Source organism: Furipterus horrens, unplaced genomic scaffold, assembly GCF_987537825.1.
Source record: "Furipterus horrens unplaced genomic scaffold, mFurHor1.1.pri manual_scaffold_5, whole genome shotgun sequence".
Taxonomy (NCBI): Eukaryota; Metazoa; Chordata; class Mammalia; order Chiroptera; family Furipteridae; genus Furipterus; species Furipterus horrens.
This window is the reverse complement of record NW_028327175.1, coordinates 48,841,784-48,866,320: the sequence shown is the minus strand read 5'-3', so window position 1 is coordinate 48,866,320 and position 24,537 is coordinate 48,841,784. Positions and strand designations below refer to the sequence as shown.

At 37.1% G+C, this 24,537-nt stretch overlaps 1 protein-coding gene across 2 annotated transcripts in view; it reads left to right on the top strand.

Moving 5' to 3' along the window:
• The window catches only part of WDR41 (WD repeat domain 41), a 52,919-nt gene that overhangs the window by 10,040 nt on the left and 18,342 nt on the right, over nucleotides 1–24,537 (top strand). For both annotated transcript variants that reach the window (XR_016511122.1, XM_090276404.1), the window contains exons 3-7: nucleotides 2,919–2,967; nucleotides 4,161–4,292; nucleotides 6,814–6,876; nucleotides 11,914–12,025; nucleotides 21,787–21,849. Coding sequence is in view for 1 of the 2 variants with exons in the window: in XM_090276404.1 (XP_090132530.1) it covers nucleotides 2,919–2,967; nucleotides 4,161–4,292; nucleotides 6,814–6,876; nucleotides 11,914–12,025; nucleotides 21,787–21,849 (419 nt within the window). In the remaining variant the exon portion in view is untranslated. The remainder of the gene's footprint in view (nucleotides 1–2,918; nucleotides 2,968–4,160; nucleotides 4,293–6,813; nucleotides 6,877–11,913; nucleotides 12,026–21,786; nucleotides 21,850–24,537) is intronic.

Genomic DNA, 24,537 nt, shown 5'->3' with positions numbered 1-24,537 from the left:
TAATAGTACATAAAGTAATAGAATCTCTTACAGTTGATGATGTCTTATGTCTGTTAAAATACAGTACTTATATACAGAATCACTAAATTTTAAGATCTTGAGGTAAGAACCACATGTAATTGATCTTGGCATTTCCCTAACACATAGTATGAAATCTCACTGAATATATTTTGTGCTAATCAGTAAAGAATCATTTCTCTTAAAATCTTATCTTTAGAATTGAAACTTTAGATTCTATTAATTTAGTGTTTTAAAAAATGATTAAATATAATTTTATGACAATATAGTCACTTATTTCTTCCATTCAATAGCTTAAACCTTAATTACTCTTTTTTTGTTATTCATTACTTGTTTTCAGCCATTACAGTATATCTTAATATATTAGGAATTATTGGGTTGAGTTTTCATTTATGATTTGGAGGTGGCTGGAGTATGTACTTGATGAATTAGGATAAACTGACCTATTTAAGGTAAACAGATATAATTTTCAATTATCTATTCTGGTAGAATGAATAATTGTAATTTGTGAGTGATCTCCCAACCCTTTATTAGTTATTTTATGAGAGGTAATAATATATAGCAAAGTTATACTGATCTGCGTTTTTAAACTGCATGTTTCCTCGTTAGAATAGGTAATAATAAATACTGAAATGGCAACAAAAGAAAAGGCAGTAATAGAATATGTAAGAATTTAAAGGTCTGAATAATCTCCCAACTGGGTAACTGACTTCTGAGCAACTAAAAATTCGCTGTGATTTCATGCATTACTATAGAGCATTGTTTAGATTTAACTTTCGTTCACTACTGATTGAATTAAAGTTTGAGGTGAAATGCTTTATATCTCATTTCTAAACTCATGAACTCAGTGGATTCAGACATAATAAAATAATAAAGTTAAAAATCAAGGTTAGAAAAAAGTATATATTTTAAATCTGCACTATTCTAAAGTGGAGAAAAGCAATTATAAGAGTTTCAGGAATCAATAGAAATTGAAGTTCCATACCAACGAAAACTTAAGACCTTGAGTCCTGCTCTTGCAGCATCACTATATAAATTTTAGAAAATCAATAGGTCTAGAAACATAAGCTATTAAAGATGTCTAATATTTTTGATACTTGAAGCATTGTTTAGTATTATGATTCAGAAAATATGTGTAATTAAGCTTAAGATTATATTTTTAATTTAGAAATGATTGTTTTTAGTATTCATATCTTTTATGTATTTCATTATTTCATTTTGAAATAAGAATAAATGTTAAGTATAAATGTTAAGGTAACTCTGTGTGATTTCTAGCTTGGTACCTAAGTAGTTTTAAAAGCCCTTTCCTTTAAAAAGATATGTAGTTCTATATTAAAGTACTATAAACAGACTTTGTCAGACTGTATTTGGCCAGTTTCCCATCTCCTGGATAATCTTTTAGGTCCTGTAGTAGGATATGTAATAAAATAGTTTTGAAATGGGTGTCAGATGGTTTTGAAATGGGTACTCAGTATAGAAATTGTCAGAGCCAGTGAAGACAGCAGTTACATATGGGACTTTGAAACGGAGTATGACAAATTTGAACTTAAAGCTCATTTTGGAGTGTTAAGGGAAATATTACTTGACTGAAGTAGTGAGATTTTAGGGATCTTTTATAGGGATAAAATTCATTAGAACAGATACTTTCAGGGACAAAGTAATCTTTGTGTCCCAGTAAATCAATTCTTTACTTTTCCCCAGTGATATATATGGCTAACAATGTTTACTTTAATGAAGATTTTCAAGGCATACCCAGATTTTGTGAAACCCAGTGACAATCTTATAAAGAAGTACAGGTTTTCTAAATGCAGTGGCTACAAGTGGAGTATCATTTTTCAGCGTTTGTTAACTATAAGGGCCCAGTTTTATGCAGTTTGTAGCTCTCTCTATACCACTTCTTTCTCTTCTGTTTAAAAAAGCAAACCTCGAATTCAAATGAATGAAAGCGATATTACAGGAACAACTGGGAATTGATTTTGATTCATTAAAGAACCATTTGCAGACTTATGTACTACATTATTGACAAATTACTTGATATGCTTACAGATGTGGTTGCTACACAGTACTACTTGAGAACAGTGCTTCTTTGAATTTTTTTTTTTTTTTTTTTTTTTGTAATGCAGTTACTATGATGAATAATCCTGTACAACAGATTACTTTTCTCAGTGGTGTTTGTGTCATGGATATCTTTTCTACAAAATGTAGGTGATTGTTTCATTATGTATAGGTGAATGTGGGAGGTAAAGAGGAGAGAGAAGCTGTGACTTAGTTCATCATAGCTTTTTTTTCCTGCCACGAAACAAACTTTGCCTCTTCAAGTAATTTCACTGCAAAACAAACAAACAAATACCCTAAAAAAACCCCCATACCTTCCAAACCAAAAACATGGTATTTATAGAAAAAGATCAAAGAGCCAAGAGGAATAAAAGAGAGATCTTGGCTTTAAATAATAGTTAGGCTATTTTTACAGAGAAAATAATAGAAATAATTAACTTACCTAATGACATATTTTCTTTGTTCCACTTCTGGAATTTCACTTTCTATCAGTGAAGCTGTTTCTTAACTTAGCTTCATGCCACTTACATCAGGGTTTAATTATATAATTTTAAAGCAATGAAGTACTTTACAAAGATCCTTTACAGATCTCCCTCATTCTTACATTTCTTGCAGTTTATTCATTGTAACACTGTAAATGGTCTTACTTAGCTATGTAACTTTTCAGTACCTGGCACAAAACCTAGAAGGTATTCCATCAATATTTGTTAAATCAGCTTAGAGAACTTGAACTCTGTTAATATTAGTAAATCAGAATATGATTAATAAGGTTTGATAGTTCTTAGTAATATTAGCACTTAAATGTCACCAATGATTGTTTTGTTTGATCTTTCTTCTCTAATCAGATTTGCATCTGCTGGTGATGATGGCCTTGTAGTTGTATGGAATGCCCAGGTGTGTATTGTTTCTGTGTGGGCTGTATAATAAAGATATGATTGTAAAGATATGTTGAGTATGTATTTATAAACAGTCTGGGGATACACCTGTATGTTAGTAGACAGACTAATTAATACTTGAAAAGGGATACTTAGAATGAATTTGTTTAAAACGGGTACCAATACTTCATAATAGTTTTTTAATTAAGATTATTTTTCCTGAGAAATGCCAAGTTGTGAAAATAAGTTTAATTTTACTGAACAAAACTTGGCAGTAACTATGAAGTGATTTTGAAAGTGAATCTAATATTGATTTTTGAGGGAGACAACATTTTTTTCAAAATTGTATAATTGTATGCTATAACATGGTTCTTATGTTTGAATTTAATAGAAATATAATAAAAGGTTTATTTTAAAAAACATTTTTAAGGCTTCATCAAATTTCTCTGAGGCCTCTCTTCCTGATCATTTGATACTTAAGTTATTCTATTTTGAAGTATTTATCTTCTTTTGTTATCTGACCTGTCAGATCCTCATTTTTCAATGGCTTTGTCTGTGATTGAAGGAATTAATGTTATGCATTATGTTCCCCACATTCATGAAATATTGCAAGCTTGGAAAGATTTGCAACTTGTTATATTTACATTGTATTTTAGTATGTTTACTACGTGGGAAGTCTGTGAGAGACTGATGGATGACTGTATTGGAGGGTGTGAATAGCTGTTGCTATTAAATAGAGAGAGAGTGGAGGCTAATTTTATGAGTGGTTCATACATACTGGATATAGATATATTTGTTGTTGTTATGCTGACTCTTTTCCTTCCATAACTTTATAACTATGGAGACTTAAATAACAAGTACTTGGATATTGAGGACTTTATATTTTTTTCCTAAAGATTAAGTAACTGATATTTTAATACTTAATTTATCCAATTATAATCTTAAAATAATATGCAAAGAAAATATTCCTTTAAATTTTCTATAAAATATTCTAAAATTTGTATTTTCTATCAGAAAATAAATAAAATTGTTTATGAATACTGCTTTAGCACCTGTTTAGATTGTTTGATTGCTTAAAGTTAAATTATGAGATCTACATAATTTCAAATAGAATGTGTGTGTTTTCTACATGGTGATTCTTCTCAGTGTTATCATTTAAAGTTACTTAAATTGTGAAATATGAACCTTTTAACATTTTCATTGGTATTTCAGACAGGAGAAAAACTTTTGGAACTCAATGGACACACTCAAAAGATAACAGCTATTGCTACATTTCCTTCCCTGGAATCATCTGAAGAAGAAAATCAGTTTATCTTGACAGCCTCTGCTGATAGAACAGTTATTATATCCTTAAATCTGGAAGAGAGTGAAATACCAATAGTGACTCAAGGGACCAGTATATATATGATTAGTTTTTAGCCTATTGGGGCCTGTTTTAGCAAAGTGATTTTGTTATAGCTTTCATAAGACACTTCTTAAAAGCATTAGACATCTGAAAAGTATTAGACTGGAAATAGCAGGTTAAGGCTTATTATTGATGGAAACCCCATGACCAAAGTGTTCTTTCCAGAGTTACTATTCTATTGTTATATAAAATGGAGGAAATGGAGAAAGTGGGCTTAAAAATACTTATTATCTCAGTTTGCTTTTTAATTTAGAGAAATAAAGATCAGTTGCACTGGAAAATAATTTACATTTTTTTTCTACTTATTGTACATTGAAAAAAAGTTAATGGCCCCAATCCATAAGAACCTTTAGAGCACCCAGTCAGACAGAAAAGTGAACTACCATCGACTCAGTGTTTAATATTATTATTTAGTATTTTAAAATAATTTTTTAAAAGTATATTACCTTTTTTTCCCCCTTACGTTTAGGTAAAATTTTAAGATATAATGGCATTGGCAAGGTTTTATAAAGTGCTTAAATGTGCAGGCATTGTTGGGTTTTATATATATATCAATCCATTTAATCTTGTAATAAGTGTTTTTATCCTCATTTACAGATAACAGAGACAAAGAGATGTAACTTGCCCAAGGTCATGCAGCCAGTGTAGGGCAGAGGGCAAGCAGTCTTGACTGCAGAGCCAGATCTCTGAACCACCATATAATAATACTGCCTTCATAAAATATTTCCCGTTAAAGAATTTAGCCCTTTAATATTTGTATGAGGAATTGAATTTGTAAAGGCCATAGCTAAATGCTATGGATAACTGTAATATTCTATTTTTTTAAATTTTATTTAAAGCTATCATAGATAACCTTTGAAAACCTGTGCTCATTTGAGAACTCCGCTTCAGTAGCTTCAAGTATTAGTGAGGTAAGTTTCAGAGTAAGCCCAAAGGAGTCAGTGTTTCTCAGGCTTTGATAAAACCAAGACATACTTTATGACACATTTGATATGAGTTTATCAACTGAAATTATTTTAAGACAGATTGGCAATAGGTGGAAACATTTTAAGAAAATATTTAAATGGTGATAAATTTTATGGATTACTGTATTACCTATACAAGGGCATAAAATTCACTAATAGTTTTAGGTCAGAGTAGCTTTCTTACTACTGTTCTTTTGAGGCAAATATTTTATGGACTAAAGCTCTATTTTTTTGTTCGTTTTGTTTTCAGTATCAGTATCATTTCTGCAAAAGTAGAATTTAAAATGCTTTATTAGACCATTCCTAAGGTACTATAATAATATTTAGAGGCAGTTATTAAAATTACTGTTACAGTACAGAGATGAGTAATTGGGACAGTATCAATATAAACTTTATCTGTAAATGATAGTATGACTCACTTCCTTTGCTGAATGACTTTGTTGAAAATAATTCTAGGCTGCTTTGTTGGTAGTTCTTTTACTCAGGTGAATTCTCAAATAACTTAGTTTGGTCATTTACTATTAGCTGACTTCATTCATTAAATGCTAAGGATAGATTTTTAAAAAATTTTGTCAAGTGATAGTCTTAAAAGTTTGTATATACATATATATATTTGCTGTGTAAATGTGTTCTCAGACATGATGTAAAATGTGTATCTTACCATAGGAAATGGTGTGAAAAATTTGAAAATCATTATACTCCTTAAGTCAAACTTAACTTTGGACATTTTATGAGAGGTCCTCTAATTATTATAAATATGTATATAGGTATTAGGAATATACTGTTACTGTCTTTTTTTTTTTTTTTTAAATTAAAGATTTTATTTTATTTCCAGTGAGAGGGAAAGGGAGAACCAGAGGGAGAGAAACATTGATGTGAGAGAGAAACATTGATCAGTTGCTTCTCATATGCACCCCAACTGGGGACCGAACCCAAAACCCAGTCATGTGCCCTGACTGGGGATCGAACCAGCAACCTTTTGCTTTGCAGGATGATACCCAATCAATTGAGCCATACTGGTCAGGGCTGCTACTGTTTTTTTTGAATCAGGATAGCAGTAGTAAGATATGCCATGCATGCTGAGAGAGCTTTCAGTAAATATTAATTAATGGATTTGTTAGCTTTTAATATAAGTTCTTTATGTTAAATGCCTGTTAGATTATGGTAGACTATTTTGGAGAATAAACCTTAAAATTTAAACTGTTGGAATATTTAATGCTTATAAAGACTTAGTTTTCAGATCATCTGAAAATTGGCATTTTCTGCTGGCATTTTCTAATAGTTTGTTAGTAAAATTTACCTCATATTTATTTTAGATTGAAAGCCTGCTTTGCTTGGTTGATGACTCCCTATATGAATTCATTTTTGTAGAATTCCAAACTCTTAAATATTTTATGGTTTATTTATTTTCTTCCTGTGTGACATTTGTTTATTAGAAAATTTATAATAAGACTTGAAAATTCCGTTTAGAAATTATTTCTTAACATAAATATAGGTGTGGAATTGTGATACTGGCAGACAAGTTCGGAAAGTATCGTGTTTCCAGTCTACTGTAAAGGTAAAATCTTAAGTGGATATTTTATGATAATAAATGTCTGAGAAGAAACTATTTAGTAAATTTGATGAAATTACTTTTGTAGTTTTAAAAATTTCTTCTGGACATAATTACAGTTACTTGATTCTTCTGAGATTAGATTTTTGGAAGTATATATTTTAAATGCTAAAATGTATGAATTAGAAATTAGAGCAAGAGGCAAATCTCTATAGCAAGATAAGGAAAAGGTAGTACTTAGTTTGTTTTTAATAGGTAATTGTAGAAAGAGGCATTACTTGCAGAATGATTCAATAGCAGTTGCTAGTCTGTTTCTTTATATTGTACTTTAAACAAAGAACATGAAGTTATTTTCCGCTCACATTCTGCTTTCTATAAGGTCATAAAGATAAGACATGTCGGTTACTTAGTTCCAAAACAAAATTTTATGGGGCTAAATGGTTGCTACTATTAGGTTCATTCATTTTACAATTATTAATTAGGCCTTATTACATGAAAGCAACTCTTCTATATGTTGGAGGAACAAGCTTGGATAACACTTGATTACTTTGATTTATACAGAATACATTACCTTAAATGTTCTCAGAAAGTACCAATTTTTTTCAATAATGTCAGCAAGTTTGGGGAAATATTAGTAAAGTGATATGTTTCCTCATTTGCTTTAAAGATAACTGATCTCTAAATTTGAACCAACGCTTAAAAACAAGTCAGAAGACTTGCTGTGTGCCAATAATCAATGTATTTTATTTTTTTCCTAAAAGGCAGCATCTTTGGTAGCCATCTCCTACAACTATGCTCTTTTAATTATCAACTTAGTAAAGTTTATGGGCAAGGAAGTGCCATTTACTATATGCTTGTATCCAATTTAACAGTGTACTATTTTTGAATAAGTCATTTAAGTGTTGAATTGATCTAATCTCTATGCTTCATGTGATTTGAAAGAACCCCCCCCCCCCCTTTTATATTCCATTAAAAATATTCTTGCTTTCTCTTTGAGCTGATTAGGTTTCGGATGAAACACATGAATTGAAGGAACAGGGAAGGGGAAAAATTTTAGTGTATTGGGGAAATTTCTTTGGTGAGCTGCTTCATGAACTGTTCAATAAAAAATGTTTAATTCCAGTGTGGTGGAAGTACTTTATAAAGAGCTTTTACTGTAATGTTAATCAACCAGACAATTGTATTTGCTCCTGCTATGATCCTGTTTCACATTAAAAATTGTTAAAAATAGCATTTCACTCAGTTCAGTGGTTAAATTGTTTTCGAACAGATAATTTATTAAAGAAATTCAGATTCCTCATATAAGAAATACTATTATTGATTTTTTGAAATAGTAAAGTTTTTATAAGGGTTGGTATTAGTAAGGAGATGGTGAAATTGGCATTTTTATTGCTGTTGAGAATATAAATTGATATCTTCTAGAACGTAGTTTGGTATTATGAATGAATCTAAAAAAATGATTGCATGAGTCGACACAGTGATTCAGCTTCTAGAAAACTCTTTAAAGGAAATAATAAACTAGGTCAGAGATTTATGAACAGAATGTGTATTGCAAATATATTTTATAAATGGATAATTGGCATTATCCTAAATACCTTAGAAGAAAATAGTTAAATTATGGTAGATTATACAGTAGTCCCTCACTATATTGCGGTTCACTTATCGTGGCCTCACTGTATCACAGGATTTTTAAAAATATTATATTTAATTATTGCGGATTTTTTGCTATATCATGGGATTTTGCGGTACTGTATATGTATGTTGTTAAAGTTACGTAGGTTTAAGAGTGTAGAATAAATGTAAGGTTCCTACTTCTTGGGGTCTAGAACGTAATACCCTCAATAAGTGAGGGAATACTGTATATGCTAAAATGGTATTTCGTTTCATTTTTCTTTGCGAGTTTATTTTGTTCATTAGATTCCACGTATAAGTGAGATCAGATGGTATTTGTCTTTCTCTGGCTTCTTTGTTTTTTAATAAATTGTTGACACTATTATAGCAGAAATGGCATTTTAGAAGAATACCTAAAGAGTTTGGAAAATGCTAATGATAAGATGTTAAGTAACAAAAGCAGTGTATTATTCTCTACAAAGTGCCAGCAAACCAAATCTAGTAACATATAAAAGGGATATACACCATGACTAAGAGAGATTTATTTCAGAAATAGTGAGCTTAGTTTAACATTTTGAATAATCAATCTATGTAATATACTATCGTAAGAATAAAATGCAGAAAACATGATCATTTCAATAGATGCAGAGAAAGCATTTGAGAGACTTCAACACCTCATGATAAAAAATATTCAACAAACTAGGAATAGATGAGAACATCCTCAACCTAATAAAGGATATCCATGAAAGCCCCACAGCTAACATTATATTAATGATGAAAGATTAACTGGATACTTTCCCCCTGAGATCAGGAACAAACAAGGGATTTCTATTTAATGTTGTACTGGAGATTCTGACCCAGGGCAATTAGGCAATAAAAAAGAAAAGACATCCACATTGGAAATGAATAAATAAAACTTTTCTCTATTCACAAGCAACATGATCTTTTATATAGAAAATCCTATTAGAACTAATAGATGGATTTAGCAAAGTTTCAGGATACAATATCAGTATACCAGTTAATTGTATTTCTGTATACTAGCAGTGAACATTCCAAAAATGAAATTTAAGAAAATAATTCATTTACAATAGCATCCAAAAGAATAATATGCTTAGAAATAAATTTAAGAAGTAATAAATGAATTGTACACCAAAACTACAAAATATTGTTGAAAGAAACTAAAGAAAATCTAAGTAAATAGACATCCTATATTCATGGATCAGATTTAATATGGTTAAGATTTCAGCACTGCCCTATCTACAGATTGGACACAGTCTTTACCCAAAGCTCTCTCTTTCTCTCTCTCTCTCTCTCTCTCCAACCTCCCTCCCTCTCTCCCCACCTCTGCCTCTCTTTCTTTCCTTCCAAAAATTGACAAGCTGATCCTAAAATTCATATAGAAGTGTAGGGATCCTACTGAAACAATCTTGAAAAGAAAGAACAAACTTGCCAGGTACAAACTTCCCAATTTGAAAATTTATTACAGAGCTATAGTAATCAAGACAGTGTGGCACTGACAAGGATAGATGTTCAATGGAATGAAATTGAGAGAGTAGAAATAAAACATTGCATATATGGTCAATTGATTTTTGACAAGGATGCCAAGACCCTTTAATAAGAGAAAGAATAGTCTCTTCAACAAATAATGCTGGGTCAACTGGATATCCACATATCAAATAATGCAATTGGATCCCTATTTTATGCCATATCAAAAAATTAATTCAAAATACATCAAAGACAAATATGTTAGAGTAGACACTATAAAACTCTTAGAAGAAATATAGGAGTAAATCTTTGTGACCTTGGGTTAGGTATCTTAGATATGACAGTAAAAGCACAGCAACAGAAGAAAAAAATGTTAAATTGGACTTCATCAAAATGAAAAGCTTTTATGTTTCAAAAGATATCATCAAGAAAGTGGAAGACGACCCACAGAATGGGAGAAAGTATATGCAAATCATATACCTGATGAGGAAGTTGTATCCAGAATACACGAAGAACTCTTAAACTCAGCAATAAAAAGGCAACACAATTAAAAGTAGACAAAGAAGTTGAAAGACTTTTTTCCAAAGAGTATGTGCAAATAAATGGCCAGGAAGCTTAGCATCATTAGTCAGAGAAATGCAAGTGAATGCCATAATGTGATACTATTTCATGCACACTAGATGGGTAATACCTAAAAGACAGATACTAAGTGTTGGTAAGGATGTAGAGAAATTGGAACCCTTATACATTGCTGTTGGAATTGTAAAATGGTGTACCCACCTTGGAAAATAGTTTGAAAGTTCATAAAAATGTTAAAGTTATTATCTGACCCAGCAATCGCTTACGTATCCCCAGGAGAAATGAAAATGTATGTCTATATAAAAGCATGTACATGAATTCTCATAGCAATATTATTCATAGTAGTCCCAAAGTAGAAACAACCTAAATGTCCATCAACTGGTGAAAGGATCAAATACGTATAGTATATTCATACAATGGCATATTGCTTGGTAAGAAAAAGGAATAAAGTACTTATATATTTAAAATTTGACAAGTTGATCTTAAAATTCATACAAATGAAGGCTAGGACCTCTTGAAATATAAACTGCATCATTTATTTTCAACCATTATTATTCCAGCAGTTTGAAAAGAAGTCCCACCCTCAGCCCAGGCAGAACCTTTTCCTTTTTCTTTTTATTCTTCTCACTTGTTCTTGCCCTTGTGCTCATATGAGTCCACGGTCAGGAGAGTACTATTAAAGGTGTGGACTTTAAAGTACTTTTAAAGGCAGAAGACTTCTACAGACCTTCAAATACTTAGTTTCCTCAGTCAGTAATTACGAGATATTAATTTGAAGATACATAAAAACTAGGGTCATATTTTTAGTTTTATTTAAAAAGCAATTTATCCTAAGCCTTGTATATTAGTTGTCTATTACTGAATAGCATTACCTCAAAACTTAGTTGCTTTAAACAAATATCTCACAGCGTTTGTGGTCAGGAATAGAGAGCAGCTTGGCTGGATGGTTCTGGCTCAGTGTGTCGTAATGTCATCTGAAAGCTTGACTGGGTTTGGGGGGTCCCTGGAGGGGCTCACATGCTTGGCAAGTAGTGTTGGTGGTTGTGCAGAGGCCTCACTTCCTTGCTGTATGGGTCTTTCTCCATATGGTTGCTTGTGTGTGTCTGCCCTGAAGTGAGTGATCCAAGAGAGAGCAAGGAGGAAGCCACCATGTCTCTCATGCCTTAGTCTTACAGGTCACACACCGTCACTCCTGCCGCTTTCTGTTCATTAGAAGCTAGTAACTTAGTAGAGCCCACATTCAAAGAGAGGGTAATTAAGCTCCACCACTTGAAGGGAAGGGTATGAAAGAATTTAGAACATACTTTAAAACCACCAATGAATGCATGAAACTTCTAAACTGACATACATTTCACCTGAATTTTGCAGTGTTTAACCGTTCTTCAGAGACTGGATGTTTGGCTCTCTGGTGGGAATGACCTATGTGTGTGGAATCGAAAATTAGATCTCCTGTGTAAGACTTGTCACCTTTCTGATACAGGTAAAAAAATAAGATATTCATGATTCATAGACTCTAAAAGACACAGTGAATCTTCAGAGAGACTTTCCATGAACAAAGGGGAGTACTTTCCTTTTTAGTCCTGAATATAACATGTAGCCATATTTCTCCAGTTTGGTTAAGGGTTGTGTAAAATATACAAGCATTTCCATTCCAAATTGAAAGAAGACTCCCTTCCTTTTGGCTTCCTCACCCCTTCCAACAGAATTTCTTGCCCTGACCTGTGTGGTTCAGTTGGTTGGGCATCGTCCTGCAAAGTGAAAAGGTGGCTAGTTTTATGCCTGGTCAGGGACACATACCTGGGATGTGGGTTTGGTCCCTGTCACAGTGCAGGGCACATGCCTGGGTTGCACGTTCGGGCCTGGGTTGAGGTGCATATGATAGGCAACCGATCGATGTCTCTCTCTCATATCAGTGTTTCTCTCCCTCTCCTCCTTCCCTTCCCCTCTCTCTAAAAATAAAGAAATAAAATAAAGTATTTCTCAAAAGTGGTCAAGGAAAACCTTTTCATATATGCTCTTGGGCCATGTTCTTAAACTGAGATTTATGAACATGTTGATATCTGAAAGCAGACCATTATAACTTTACTATAGTGTTTTCTTCTTTACTTTTGGGATCATTAGACTGTGAATAGATTTCTAAGGATGACCTCGTTTTACAGTTGGTTTTACTAAAAAGTTTATTCATGAGCAAACTTACTAGCAAAATTCTACTTACTCAAAATTCTATTGACATACACTTTTGGTTTTAACAGAAAAATACCAGTTTTGACTTTTATTGACACCAATGATCTTAAAATTAAATATTTTTACTCTGAATAATTTTAAGTATAAATGAGTAAATTTAAATGACAGTAACCTTGAAGTCCTGTGATGCACTGTTAACTTTTTATTCTAAAAGTAATCAAATGAGCCATAGCCAGGGTGGCTCAGTTGGTTGGAGTGCTGTCCCATACACCAAAAGGTAGTGGGTTCAATCCCCCGTGAGGATGCGTACAGGAGGCAACCAATCGATGTTTCTCTCTCACATTGATGCTTCTTTTTCTCTCCCCCTCTCTCTAAAATCAATAAACCTGTAAAAAATAAAAATAAATAAAAGTAATCAAATGAACCCGTGGTCATCCTAAAAAGAGTATTATTAAGCATATTGTTGACATCTTAAGGGTAGTGAGTGTCCTGTGAATTGAATATACCACTCATTATTGGAACTACCTTATCACTATATCAATGTTATAAAATATCATGAAAATAATGTGATATCTTAGCAAAACTAAATCCATACCTTACTAGGATTTAAAATTTAACCTCTCAATTCAACATTTGACCACTAGTAATCTTTTTGAATCTAGTATGTATTTTTATGTTTACTCTTATCATGAGTTATATCTCTTTATTTACGTGTACATTTTCCTTTCTATTTCTTACATTAGCCTGTGGTTATCTGTGAATTTTATTCCATGAATTATTAGCACAGACATACCTTGGAGATATTGCAGGTTTGGTCCCAAACCACCGCAGTAGAGCGAGTTGCATGATTTCTCTTTTGGTTTCCCAGAGCATATTACTATGTTTATACTACACTATAGTCTATTAAGTGTACAAAAGCATTCTGTCTTTAAAAATATACATAGCTTAATTAAAAATACTTTATTGATAAAAATGCTAACCATTGTCTAAGTCTTCATTGGATTGTAATCTTTTTTGATGGTGGAGGTTCTTACCTCAATATTGAAGGCTGCTGACTGATCAAGGTAGGGGTTGCTGAAGGTTGGGGTGGCTGTGGCAATATTTAAAAATAAGACAACAATGAAGTTTGCCTCACCAGTTGACTCCTTTTGTGAATGATTCCTCTGTAGCATGCAATGCTGTTTGATAGCATTTTACCCACAATAGAACTTTCAAAATTAGAGTCAGTCCTCTCAAGCCATGCAGTGCTTTATCAGCTAAGTTTATGTAATATTTTGAATCCTTTGTCATTCAACCGTCTTCACAGCATCTTCACCAGGATAGATTCCATCTCAAGAAACCACTTTTTTTACTTAACCATTAGAAAGCCACTCTTTGTCTGTTAAAGTTTTGTGAGATTGCAGCAATTCAGTCACACCTTGAGGCTCCATTTCTGATTCTATATCTCTTGTTATTTCCACCACATCTATAGTTACTTCCTCCACTGAAGTCTTGAACTCCCTGTCACTTATGAGGGCTGGAATCAGCTTCTTCCAAACTCCTGTTAATGTTGATACTTTTACCTCTTCCCCTGAATTATTAGTGTTAATGGCATCTAGAATAGTGAATCCTCTCCAGAAGGTTTTCACTTTATTTTGCTCAGATAAATCAGAGGAATCAATATCTATGGCAGCTCTAGCCTTCCAAAATACATTTCTTAAACAGTAAGGCATGAAAATCAAAGTTACTCCTTAACCCTTGGCTGCAGAATGGATGTTGTGTTAACAAACATGAAAACAATATTAATTTTGAACATCTCCCATCACAGTTCTTGGTGACCGGGTGCATTATCAATGATCAATAATATTTTTGAAAGGAATCTTTTTATCTAAATAGTAATTCTCAACAGTAAGCTTAAAATATTCAATAAACCATATTGTAAACAGATGTACTGTCATCCAGGCTTTATTGTTCCCCATTTATAAAGCACTAGCAGAGGGGGTTTAATATAATTCTTAAGGGCCCTAGGATTTTCAGAATGGAAATGAGCATTGGCTTCAACTTAAACTCACCCGCTGCAATAGCTCCTAACAAGAGAGGCAGCCTGTCCTTTAAAGCTTTAAAGCTAGGCACTGGCTGGTATGGCTCAGTGGATGAAATGCCGGTCTATGAATTGAAATGTCACTGGTTCAAGTCCCAGTCAGGGTACTGCCTAGGTTGTGGACCAGGTCCCTGGTTGGGGGCATGCAAGAGGCAACCAATTGATGATTCTCTCCCTCTCTTTTTTCCTTTCTTTTCTCTCTAAAAAACAAAATCTTAAAAAATAATAATGTTTTGAAATCAGACATTGACTTCTCTTTCTGTGAAAGTACTGAATGGCATCTTCCAATAGAAGGCTGGTTCATTACTAATCTGTTGTTTAGTGTAGCCACCTTCAATAATTAGCTAGGTTTTCTGGATAACTCGCTGCAGCTTCTACATCAGCACTTTTACATCACCTTGTACTTTTATGTTATGGAAATGGCTTCCCCTCCCTTAAATCTCATGAACTAACCCTCTGCCAGCTTCAAACTTTTCTTCTGCCCTACCTCACCTTCCTGAGCCTTCATAGAATTGAAGAGAGCTAAGGGTTCTTCTCTGGTTAGGCTTTGGCTTAAGGGAATGTTGTGGCTGGTTTGATCTTCTATCCAGACCACTAAAATGTTCTCTATCTCAGCAGTAGCTGTTTTGCTTTCTTATTAATTGTATGTTCACTGGAGTAGCACTTTTACTTTTCTTCAAGAACTTTCCTTTGCATTCATAACTTGACTAACTGGTACAAGAGGCCTAGCTTTTAGTTTTTGATGTCTTCCTCACTCAGGTTAATCATTTCTAGCTTTTGATTTAAAGTGAGAGATCTGTGACTCTTCCTTTCACTTGGAAACTTAGAGACCATTGTAGGGTACTTAATTGGCCTTACCTCAATATTGTTGTGTCTTAGGAATAGGGAGGGCCGAGGGGAGGGAGAGAGACAGGGACTGGCTGGTGGGTGGAGCAGTCAGAACCGTACACATCTATAGGTTAAGTTTACTGTCTTATATGGGTGCAGTTCGTGGCACCCGGAACAATTACAATAGTAACATCAAATATCACTGATCACAGATCACCATAACAAATATAATAATAATGAAAAAGATCCAAATATTGCGAGAAGTACGAAGATGTGACACAGGGACACAAAGTGAGCAAATGCTGCTGAAAAAATTGGTGCTGATTGACCTGCCTAATGCAGGGTTGCCACAGAGCTTCACTGTGTAAAAAACCAACAACAAAAACAAAAAACCTACAATATTTGCGAAGTTCAGTAAAGGAAAGTGCAATAAAACAAGGAATACCTGTAACTATATTGTGAAATGTTGAAATCAGGACCAAAAAGAATCTTGTGTGTTAATGAAAATAATTATTGCAATCTCCCTTTATTTTGCAAAATATCTTTGAGTACTGTTCCTTACGTAGTCAGAGCATTGCCCTGTTTATCAGTGATTCAAGATGGCAGAATTCTTTGAGAGAATCTGTTGGAAAGCTTTTAAAAGGCCACATATGTTACCATTGGTGAGCTTTTTGTGATCTGTATTTTCCAGCTTACAGGGTTCCAGATAGTTAGTGGTACTTGCCATTAGATCATGACCTCATGAAGCTCCTTTCTTAAGCCATGCTTGATTTATGGGCTCACAGGGCTTTTAGGGACAGTTATTCCACATTTGGAGATAAGCAAAGCTAACCTTAGTGTGATGCAGTACAGAGCCTTAGACTAAAAGGTAGAATATCCGTTCCCTTTCTAGTAATATATTTTCTGATTCTGTTTATTAAACTGCTACTTCTGAATTATTGACTTTGCATTATTTTCACTTCACAAATAATTTGATAAACATTTTTAAACAAACTTTTCTGCATCTAGAATTCTCTTCCTACCGCCCCCCCACCCCCGCTCACTTCTCTTTTTCGTTTTTTGATCTTGTGCCCCTAACTCATCCTTTCTGTCTTCCTCTACCATAACCTCCTCCTTCTTGAATTTGGGAAATAAAAAACATACTGTTAAAACAACCATATGTGGAGAAAGATCAGAGAAGGAAAACTCTGACTCCAAAAAACCTCCGCTGCCTTGCGGCATACCTCTTCAGGGGAAAGGCTAAGGGAGTAAACCCCGACAGAAAATCCGGAGCCGGAGTCCCTAAGGCGGTTTGACATTGTAGTCAACACCGGCAACTCCTGCGGCGCACCTGAAGCCAAGCTGTATTGACTTTGTCTTTCCCTTGGACCCTTCAGCTGCGGAGAGAGGGGGGGTCTGCTGCATGGGCAACAGCAGACCCTCCATATCACCCTGCCCAGGCTCTGTAGCTTCAGTTTCACTTGAGAGGACACTCCAGCGTCATCGCAAGATGTCGACTCAACACGGGAGGAGACAGATACCGGTTATCAGCTCATCCGATTGGCGAAGGAAACGAGCGCCAGGGGTCTCCTCTGACGGTGGGAGAGGTCATCGCACCTCACTGGACAGCTACCGTCTCGCCATGGCTCGCCTGCCCCACTGGGTGCGTGGGGATCAGAGAGGCGCCTCTCGAAAAGTGGGCCACAAAACACCCGCACCAGTTAATTCCAAGCAAACAATAAGAAAGAAGCCTCCGTCTCTTCGCCTCGCTAGCTGGAACATCAGGACCATGTGCCCCGGACTTACTGCAGACCTTCCGTGGATCAAGGGTGCCAGGAAAACCGCCGTCATCGATAGGGAACTGGCACGACTAAACATCGAGATTGCGGCTCTACAGGAGACCCGGTTGGCCGACAACAGAACTATCAGAGAAACCAACTACACCTTCTACTGGCAAGGGAAGTCTCCGGACCAACCAAGACAGCACGGTGTTGGGTTCGCTGTGAAGAACACGCTTGTTAACTCCATAGAGCCACCCACAGGAGGCACAGAGAGATTACTTACCCTCCGATTGTCAACAACTTTCGGCCCAGTCAGCATTCTTAGCGCGTATGCCCCAACCCTCTGCGCCACCACCGAAGAGAAAGAACAGTTTTACCATGCACTGGACGAAGCGTTATCCAAGATTCCCAGAAGTAACGCTCTCTATCTCCTTGGAGACTTCAACGCAAGAGTAGGAGCCGACCACATGGCCTGGCCCACCTGCCTTGGAAACTTTGGGAGAGGAAAGATCAATGAGAATGGTCAGCGACTGCTTGAGCTTTTGTGTCACCACGGCCTGTGCGTGACAAACACATTCTTCAAGTGCAAAGAGATCCACCAGGTGTCATGGAGGCACCCCCGCTCCCGCCATTGGCACCAGCTTGACCTCGTCATCACCAGAAGAACGGATATTGGCAGCACCCTCCTCACCCGCAGCTACCACAGTGCAGACTGCGACACGGACCATGCCCTCGTGGTAAGCAAGGTGCGCATAACGCCGAAGAGGTTGCACCACTCCAAGATGAAGGGTCGCCCACGCATCAACACCAGTTGTGCCAGCAACCCAGTTAAGACCCAGCAATTCATCAACAAGATGGAAGATGCACTCGGCGAGGGAGTGGCGGCAGATGACATTATCGAATCCAATTGGCCACGTCTCCGCGACGCCATATACAACTCCGCCATTATTGCTTACGGGAAGAAAGAGCGGAAGAACGCTGACTGGTATGAGGCTCACTGGGAAGAAATGGAACCCGTGATCGAGGCTAAGAGGAAGGCCCTACTGGCTTACAAGGTCATGCCCACTCCCAGTACACTTCAAGCTCTACGGGCTGCCAGGAACAAAGTCCAGAAGACCGCCCGCCACTGTGCCAACACCTATCGGCTAAACCTGTGCAGAAGCATTCAGGAAGCCGCCGATATAGGCAACGCACGAGGAATGTATGAGGGTATCAAGAAGGCAACAGGCCCAATCCCCTCCAAGATCGCCCCCCTTAAGTCCAAGACAGGTGAGGTCATCACTGACCAGGAACAGCAAATGCGGCGGTGGACCGAGCACTACCTCGAGCTGTACGCAACGAAGAACACCGTAACAGACACTGCTCTTAAAGCCATCCCAGACCTACCAGTCATGGAGGAGCTAGACACCCCACCTACTGCGGCAGAGCTCGGCAAAGCCATCGACCGCCTCGCTTGCGGGAAAGCACCAGGAAGCGACGGAATCCCTCCAGAAATCCTAAAGAGCGGGAAACCAGTCCTGCTACAGCCGCTCCACCATCTACTCTGTCTCTGCTGGAAGGAGGGTTACATCCCCCAGGATATGAGAGACGCCAACATTATCACCATGTACAAGAACAAAGGAGACCGCAGCGACTGCAACAACTACCGGGGCATCTCTCTCCTCAGCGTCGTCGGCAAAGTATTCGCCCGGGTCGCTCTTGCCCGCCTGCAGACTCTTGCTTCCCGCGTCTACCCAGAGTCCCAGTGTGGCTTCAGAGCTGGCCGATCAACAGTGGACATGATCTTCTCCCTACGCCAGCTGCAGGAGAAGTGTCACGAGCAGCATAAACCACTCTACCTCGCCTTTATTGACCTCACGAAGGCGTTTGATCTGATCAGTCGAAGCGGACTCTTCAGCTTGCTACGGAAGATTGGCTGTCCACCACATCTGCTTGCTGTGGTCATGTCCTTTCACGACAACATGCACAGCACGGTGTCCTACAACGGCGCAACCTCTGAGGCCTTCCCAGTCAGCAGCGGAGTAAAGCAGGGCTGCGTCCTCGCGCCTACGCTGTTCGGAATCTTCTTCTCCATGCTCCTCCAATACGCCTTTAAGGACTGCAGCGAGGGTGTCTTCATTCACACCAGATCCGATGGCAAGCTCTACAGCCTGGCCCGTCTACGAGCCAAGACCAAAGTCAAAGAGGTGCTCATCCGTGAGATGCTCTTCGCCGACGACGCAGCTTTGACATCACACTCCGAAGAGGGACTCCAGCAGCTAGTCACTTGCCTTTCCCACGCATGCAAGGAGTTCGGACTAGCCATCAGCCTGACGAAGACGAATGTTATGGCTCAAGGCACGGGGACTCCCCCATGCATCACCATCGACGGATACACCCTGGAGGTTGTCAACGACTTCACTTACCTCGGGTCCACCATCTCGAGCTCTCTGTCAGTCGACTTGGAGGTCAACCGGAGAATCGCCAGGGCAGCCACAGTTATGGCCAGACTGAACCGGCGAGCGTGGAACAATTCCAGCCTCACTGAGAAAACCAGACTGCGCATCTACCAAGCCTGCGTACTCAGCACTCTCCTCTATGGCAGCGAGACGTGGACCACCTACGCAAGGCACGAAAGGAAACTCAACAGCTTCCACATGAGGTGCCTGCGACGCGTCCTGCATGTCGCCTGGCAGGATAAGGTCCCCAACACCGAGGTGCTGAAGCGAGCCAATATGAGCAGTTTGCATGCAGTTCTTAGCGAGAGACGCCTCAGGTGGCTCGGCCATGTCAAAAGAATGGATGCAGGCCGTATCCCCAAAGACCTCCTCTACGGCGAGCTAGCAGAAGGCAAGAGGATGACAGGGCGCCCAAAACTGCGGTTCAAAGACATCTGCAAAAAGGACATGACACAATGCTCCATCAATCTCAACACATGGGAAGTTCAAGCAGACGACCGCCTAGCCTGGAGGCTCGTGGTCAGGCAAGGTACGTCACGGGCAGAGGCTGCGTGCAACGAGGAGGCGGTCCAGAAAAGATCGAGGCGGAAGCAGCGTCAACAGCAGCAACAACGGCCATCTGCCTTCACCTGTACCAAGTGCGGCAGGGATTGTCACTCCCGAATCGGACTGCACAGCCATTCTCGGCGGTGCAGATAGACTCTCAGGAAGCTACGCCATCGTCTCTCGAGACGGACGGCTGCCGACGACGGCTGCCGACGATGTGGAGAAAGGATTTTAGAGAGAATTATTCCCCAAACTACAAGAATGTTAGTCTTTTGATGGGAGAGAAGGTAAAGCTAACAAGTAGAATATTTTCCATATTTGCATATGTGTTATAAGTTACACACATATAAATTACATATATTTCATAATGGAAAATTTTAATAAATGATTTTTTTTTTTTTTTTGCCTACACATGTGGTGGTTCTGAATCTAATTCCTACTGACAAAAGTAAAAATTGTAACATATATTACATAAGTTATGGTTACCGTAAAATCATTTCATGATTCAGCTATAAAAAGATATTCAGAACTCAACAGGGGGGAGAAAATTGGAACTGTTGTAACAATATAATCAATAAAAAACATTATAAAAAAAAATAAAATAAAATAAAACTTAATCTAAAAAAAAAAAAAAAAGAACTCTATATAGATAGAGTAATTATGGTGGAATGTTGCATCAGATTATTCCCTGTGTTTATCCTTTCTTTTCATAAAGTGGTTTTTGAAGGTATTATCAAATAATACAAGTAGTTTTATAAATGTATTAACTGATTATAAACATGCTATATAAAATCCACTTTCTTAGCTGTTGACTGTTGGCTAACTCATTTACTGCCAGGGAGCCCACTCAGGATTCTTAACTTTACATTAAGGAAAATGTTAATTTTACATCCCATTTGAATGATGGTGATGATCTTAAGGGATCCCTGGTAAATAAGTTCACCATAATAGTAAATATGGTCAAAGAGAATATATATCTTCCCTTTAATAGATCAATAATGTCTTCCATAGGTCTCGCCTACTTTTTTAAAGAAGTTCTCATCCGAGGATATATTTATTGATTTGAGAGAGAGAGAGAGAGAGAGAGACATGAGAGACATCGATTGGTTACTGTACGCTCCTTGACTGGGGATCGAACCTATAACCTAGTTATGTGCCCTGACTAAGAATCAAACCCGCAACCTTTTGGTGTACAGGATGACACTCCAGCTAATCGAGCCACTTGGCCAGGGCTCACCTGTTTTGCACAAAGTCATTTTCCATGTATAAGTAAGCAAGTGTGACAGCAAATTGTGTGTGCTTTATTGTGACTAGCTATAGTAAATGACTGACATAAAATGGAGAATGTTTTTGATGTAATCCATGAAGAAAATAATTTGTTTTATATTTTTATATATCTTTGAAGGGATCAGTGCTTTGATTGAAATACCTAAGAACTGTGTTGTGGCAGCAGTTGGCAAAGAACTAGGTGAGTATGACTCTTTTTCTTCTATTTTTAAAAAATTTAAAACTAGAATTTGTATACTCATTTTAGAAAGACCAGTTAATATTTATTTAAGGGACATCTGCTTCTATCCTAATTTTTGCCTCCTAGGATTGTTGAAGTGATATGGAGACCTAGACAACTGCGAGGTGTTAGGTCAGTTTTTGTACTACACTTGTCTACCGTAGCCAGATCAGGCAAGGTAACCCCACTCCTCTTATGCCAGAGAAGGCCATTTACCTTCCATAGCTCTCTGCATTGCTGATCCATAGCCATACACTTATTTAGCAAAAAAATTAACCACATACAGCAACTGTCAACATTTGGGAAACTTAAAAATTGGGTTTGGAGGGTTGGAGGAGAATTATTTGAGGAATTACTAAGACAGGAACTTAGGAATTTTCACTTCAGGAAGCCAGAATGGGGCCCATTTTCTTTGGGGGAGTATATGCCATTTCTCTAAGAGCAGTGGGATAGCAGAAGAAGAGGTAGCAGGGGGAGTTCTGTAAATGTATTAATTGAGTATGAACATTTGAAGGCCACTTTCTTACCTGTTGACTGTTGGCAAAAACTCATTTACCCCAGGAAGCCCACTGTGAAGGAAGCCTTTTGTGCTTAACTGCCTTGTGAGTGGAATTTGGGTGCCAGGATTGATAGAGTAAATATTCTTCTTAAAAGCTGCTTCTTTCTTGAACATTTTTTCTAATATAACCCAGAGGGCATTTGATATTGCTTGTGCTACTTCTTCCAGAAACTAGCCCTGAGATTTGCTGTGACCATCACCTGGCATGTTTGCAAATGCCAGTGAGATGTGAACTAACTGTTCACCATTTCTTAACTGTATACTCTCTGCAGGTTTGGCTGCTTTACAGTGAAGTTACTCTTTCTTCAACTGACCTTTCCATGTGTACTCACGTCTGAGAAGTAATTTTCTAGGCCCTGTGCTTATCCTTTCTTTTCATAAAGTAGTTTCTGAAGGTATACTTTTTGGTTTACTTTTTATTCTTTTTCCTTCCTTGCCGCAATGTTTTCCCATATTCTCCATTGAGCTGCAGTGATGCTTGGCTTTCCCCCCTGCCTTTCTTCTCTTGTAGCTGATCAGTCACTTGGTATTTTTTCTGGTTTTACTTTAACTCAGTGGGTTCTCAAAGTTTACTGTGCATTAGAATAACCTGAAGGACTTGTTAAAAACACAAATTACTGTACTGGGCTTTACCCCCAGAGTTTCCAATTCAATTAGTCTGGATTGGGACCTGAGTGCTGCATTCCTTACAGGTTCGCAGGGGCTGCTGAATGCTGCTCTGCAGACCATACTCTGAGGGCTGCTGCTGTAGCATTTGATCTCTTTCTTTCCCTCTCACTGGTGTTGCTCTGTTCAGGCGCTCATCTCCTTGCCTGAAATGCTGCGTTAAGTCTCCTACTTAAAATCTTTCCTCCTCTGCTTTAGTGCTTGTCAGATGCCTTCTATTCCTCTAGTTTCATGCTTCTCAGATACATTCTTCAGTAGATGCTAAAGGGATCTATCTAAAATGCAGGCCACATCCCTACTTAAAAGCTTCAATGGCTTCCAAAACAGTCATTTCTAGACTCGCATTTCTGACTAGTAAAAAGTTCAGATTTTTGGAGATTGACATAGAGTTGCTAGGAAAAAAGACTCGTACTTTAAATGGAATACATTTACTTTTATTTGGCCCTTTTATTACCCTCATTTTTGCCCCCAATGAATGAAATCTTTGCCCTAGAGGACCAGTGTAAGTTCACCACTACCCTGGATGATAAAGGCCAAACTTTTCAACATATCAAATCAGAGACTCAATTATCTTCCTCCTGCCTCTTTTTCGTCCTATAGCCTACGTGACTTGATTGATTATCAGTATTGAATTGCCTGGGATCCCCCCACCCGAGGTGTTTCTCACCTTTACGCCTGTATTTCTGCTGTCACCCTCTATCAGGCTTGTCCTCCTACTCATTGTCTTCTTTGAGCTGGCTAATTCTTACTTACTCATTCAGAGCTCAACTCCATTAGCATTTTTCTTTTCTTTCTTTCTTCCTTTTTTTATTTTATTTTTTGAGGAAAAATGTTTGCTTGCCTAACACTTCCCCCTCAGAACTTTTTCCACTGTGTTTTCATAATCTCTTATCTGTTGTTTCACTTACTGCTTTTAAAAAAGACTCCTGTTTGCTTTTTGTTCTCTCCTTGCTTTTCCCCTTCAGAATGTGAGCTCCTTGGTGACTGGAACTTTCTTATTCATCTTTCTGCTAACAGATTAGAGATTTTTATTGAATGGATGAATGAATTAGTGAATTCATCAAAATACTAATAAAAGCAACACTTAATGCCTCAACTGAAGTTAGGGTATCATCTAAAAGAAGAAGGAAAAAAAAGTTGGCTTTATCCAGAAAGTAATTTATACAAATACATAATATTCTTACAAATGAGGTTCTCCATTTTACTTAGTTTTATCTCAGAATAAATATATAGTGCTATTTTTCCTTATGGAAAAATAAGTTTCATTCCTGTAAATGGAGTATTTTTTCTATTACCAAGACCAAGCTTGTGCCCATATTTTTGGTTTTAAGTGTTCCATTCCAGTTTCTCTTTATCTATGTCAGGGTTCCTCTCAAAGGAAATGCAATTTCTTTTCTTTTTTTTCTTTTTAGTCTCTTCAAAAA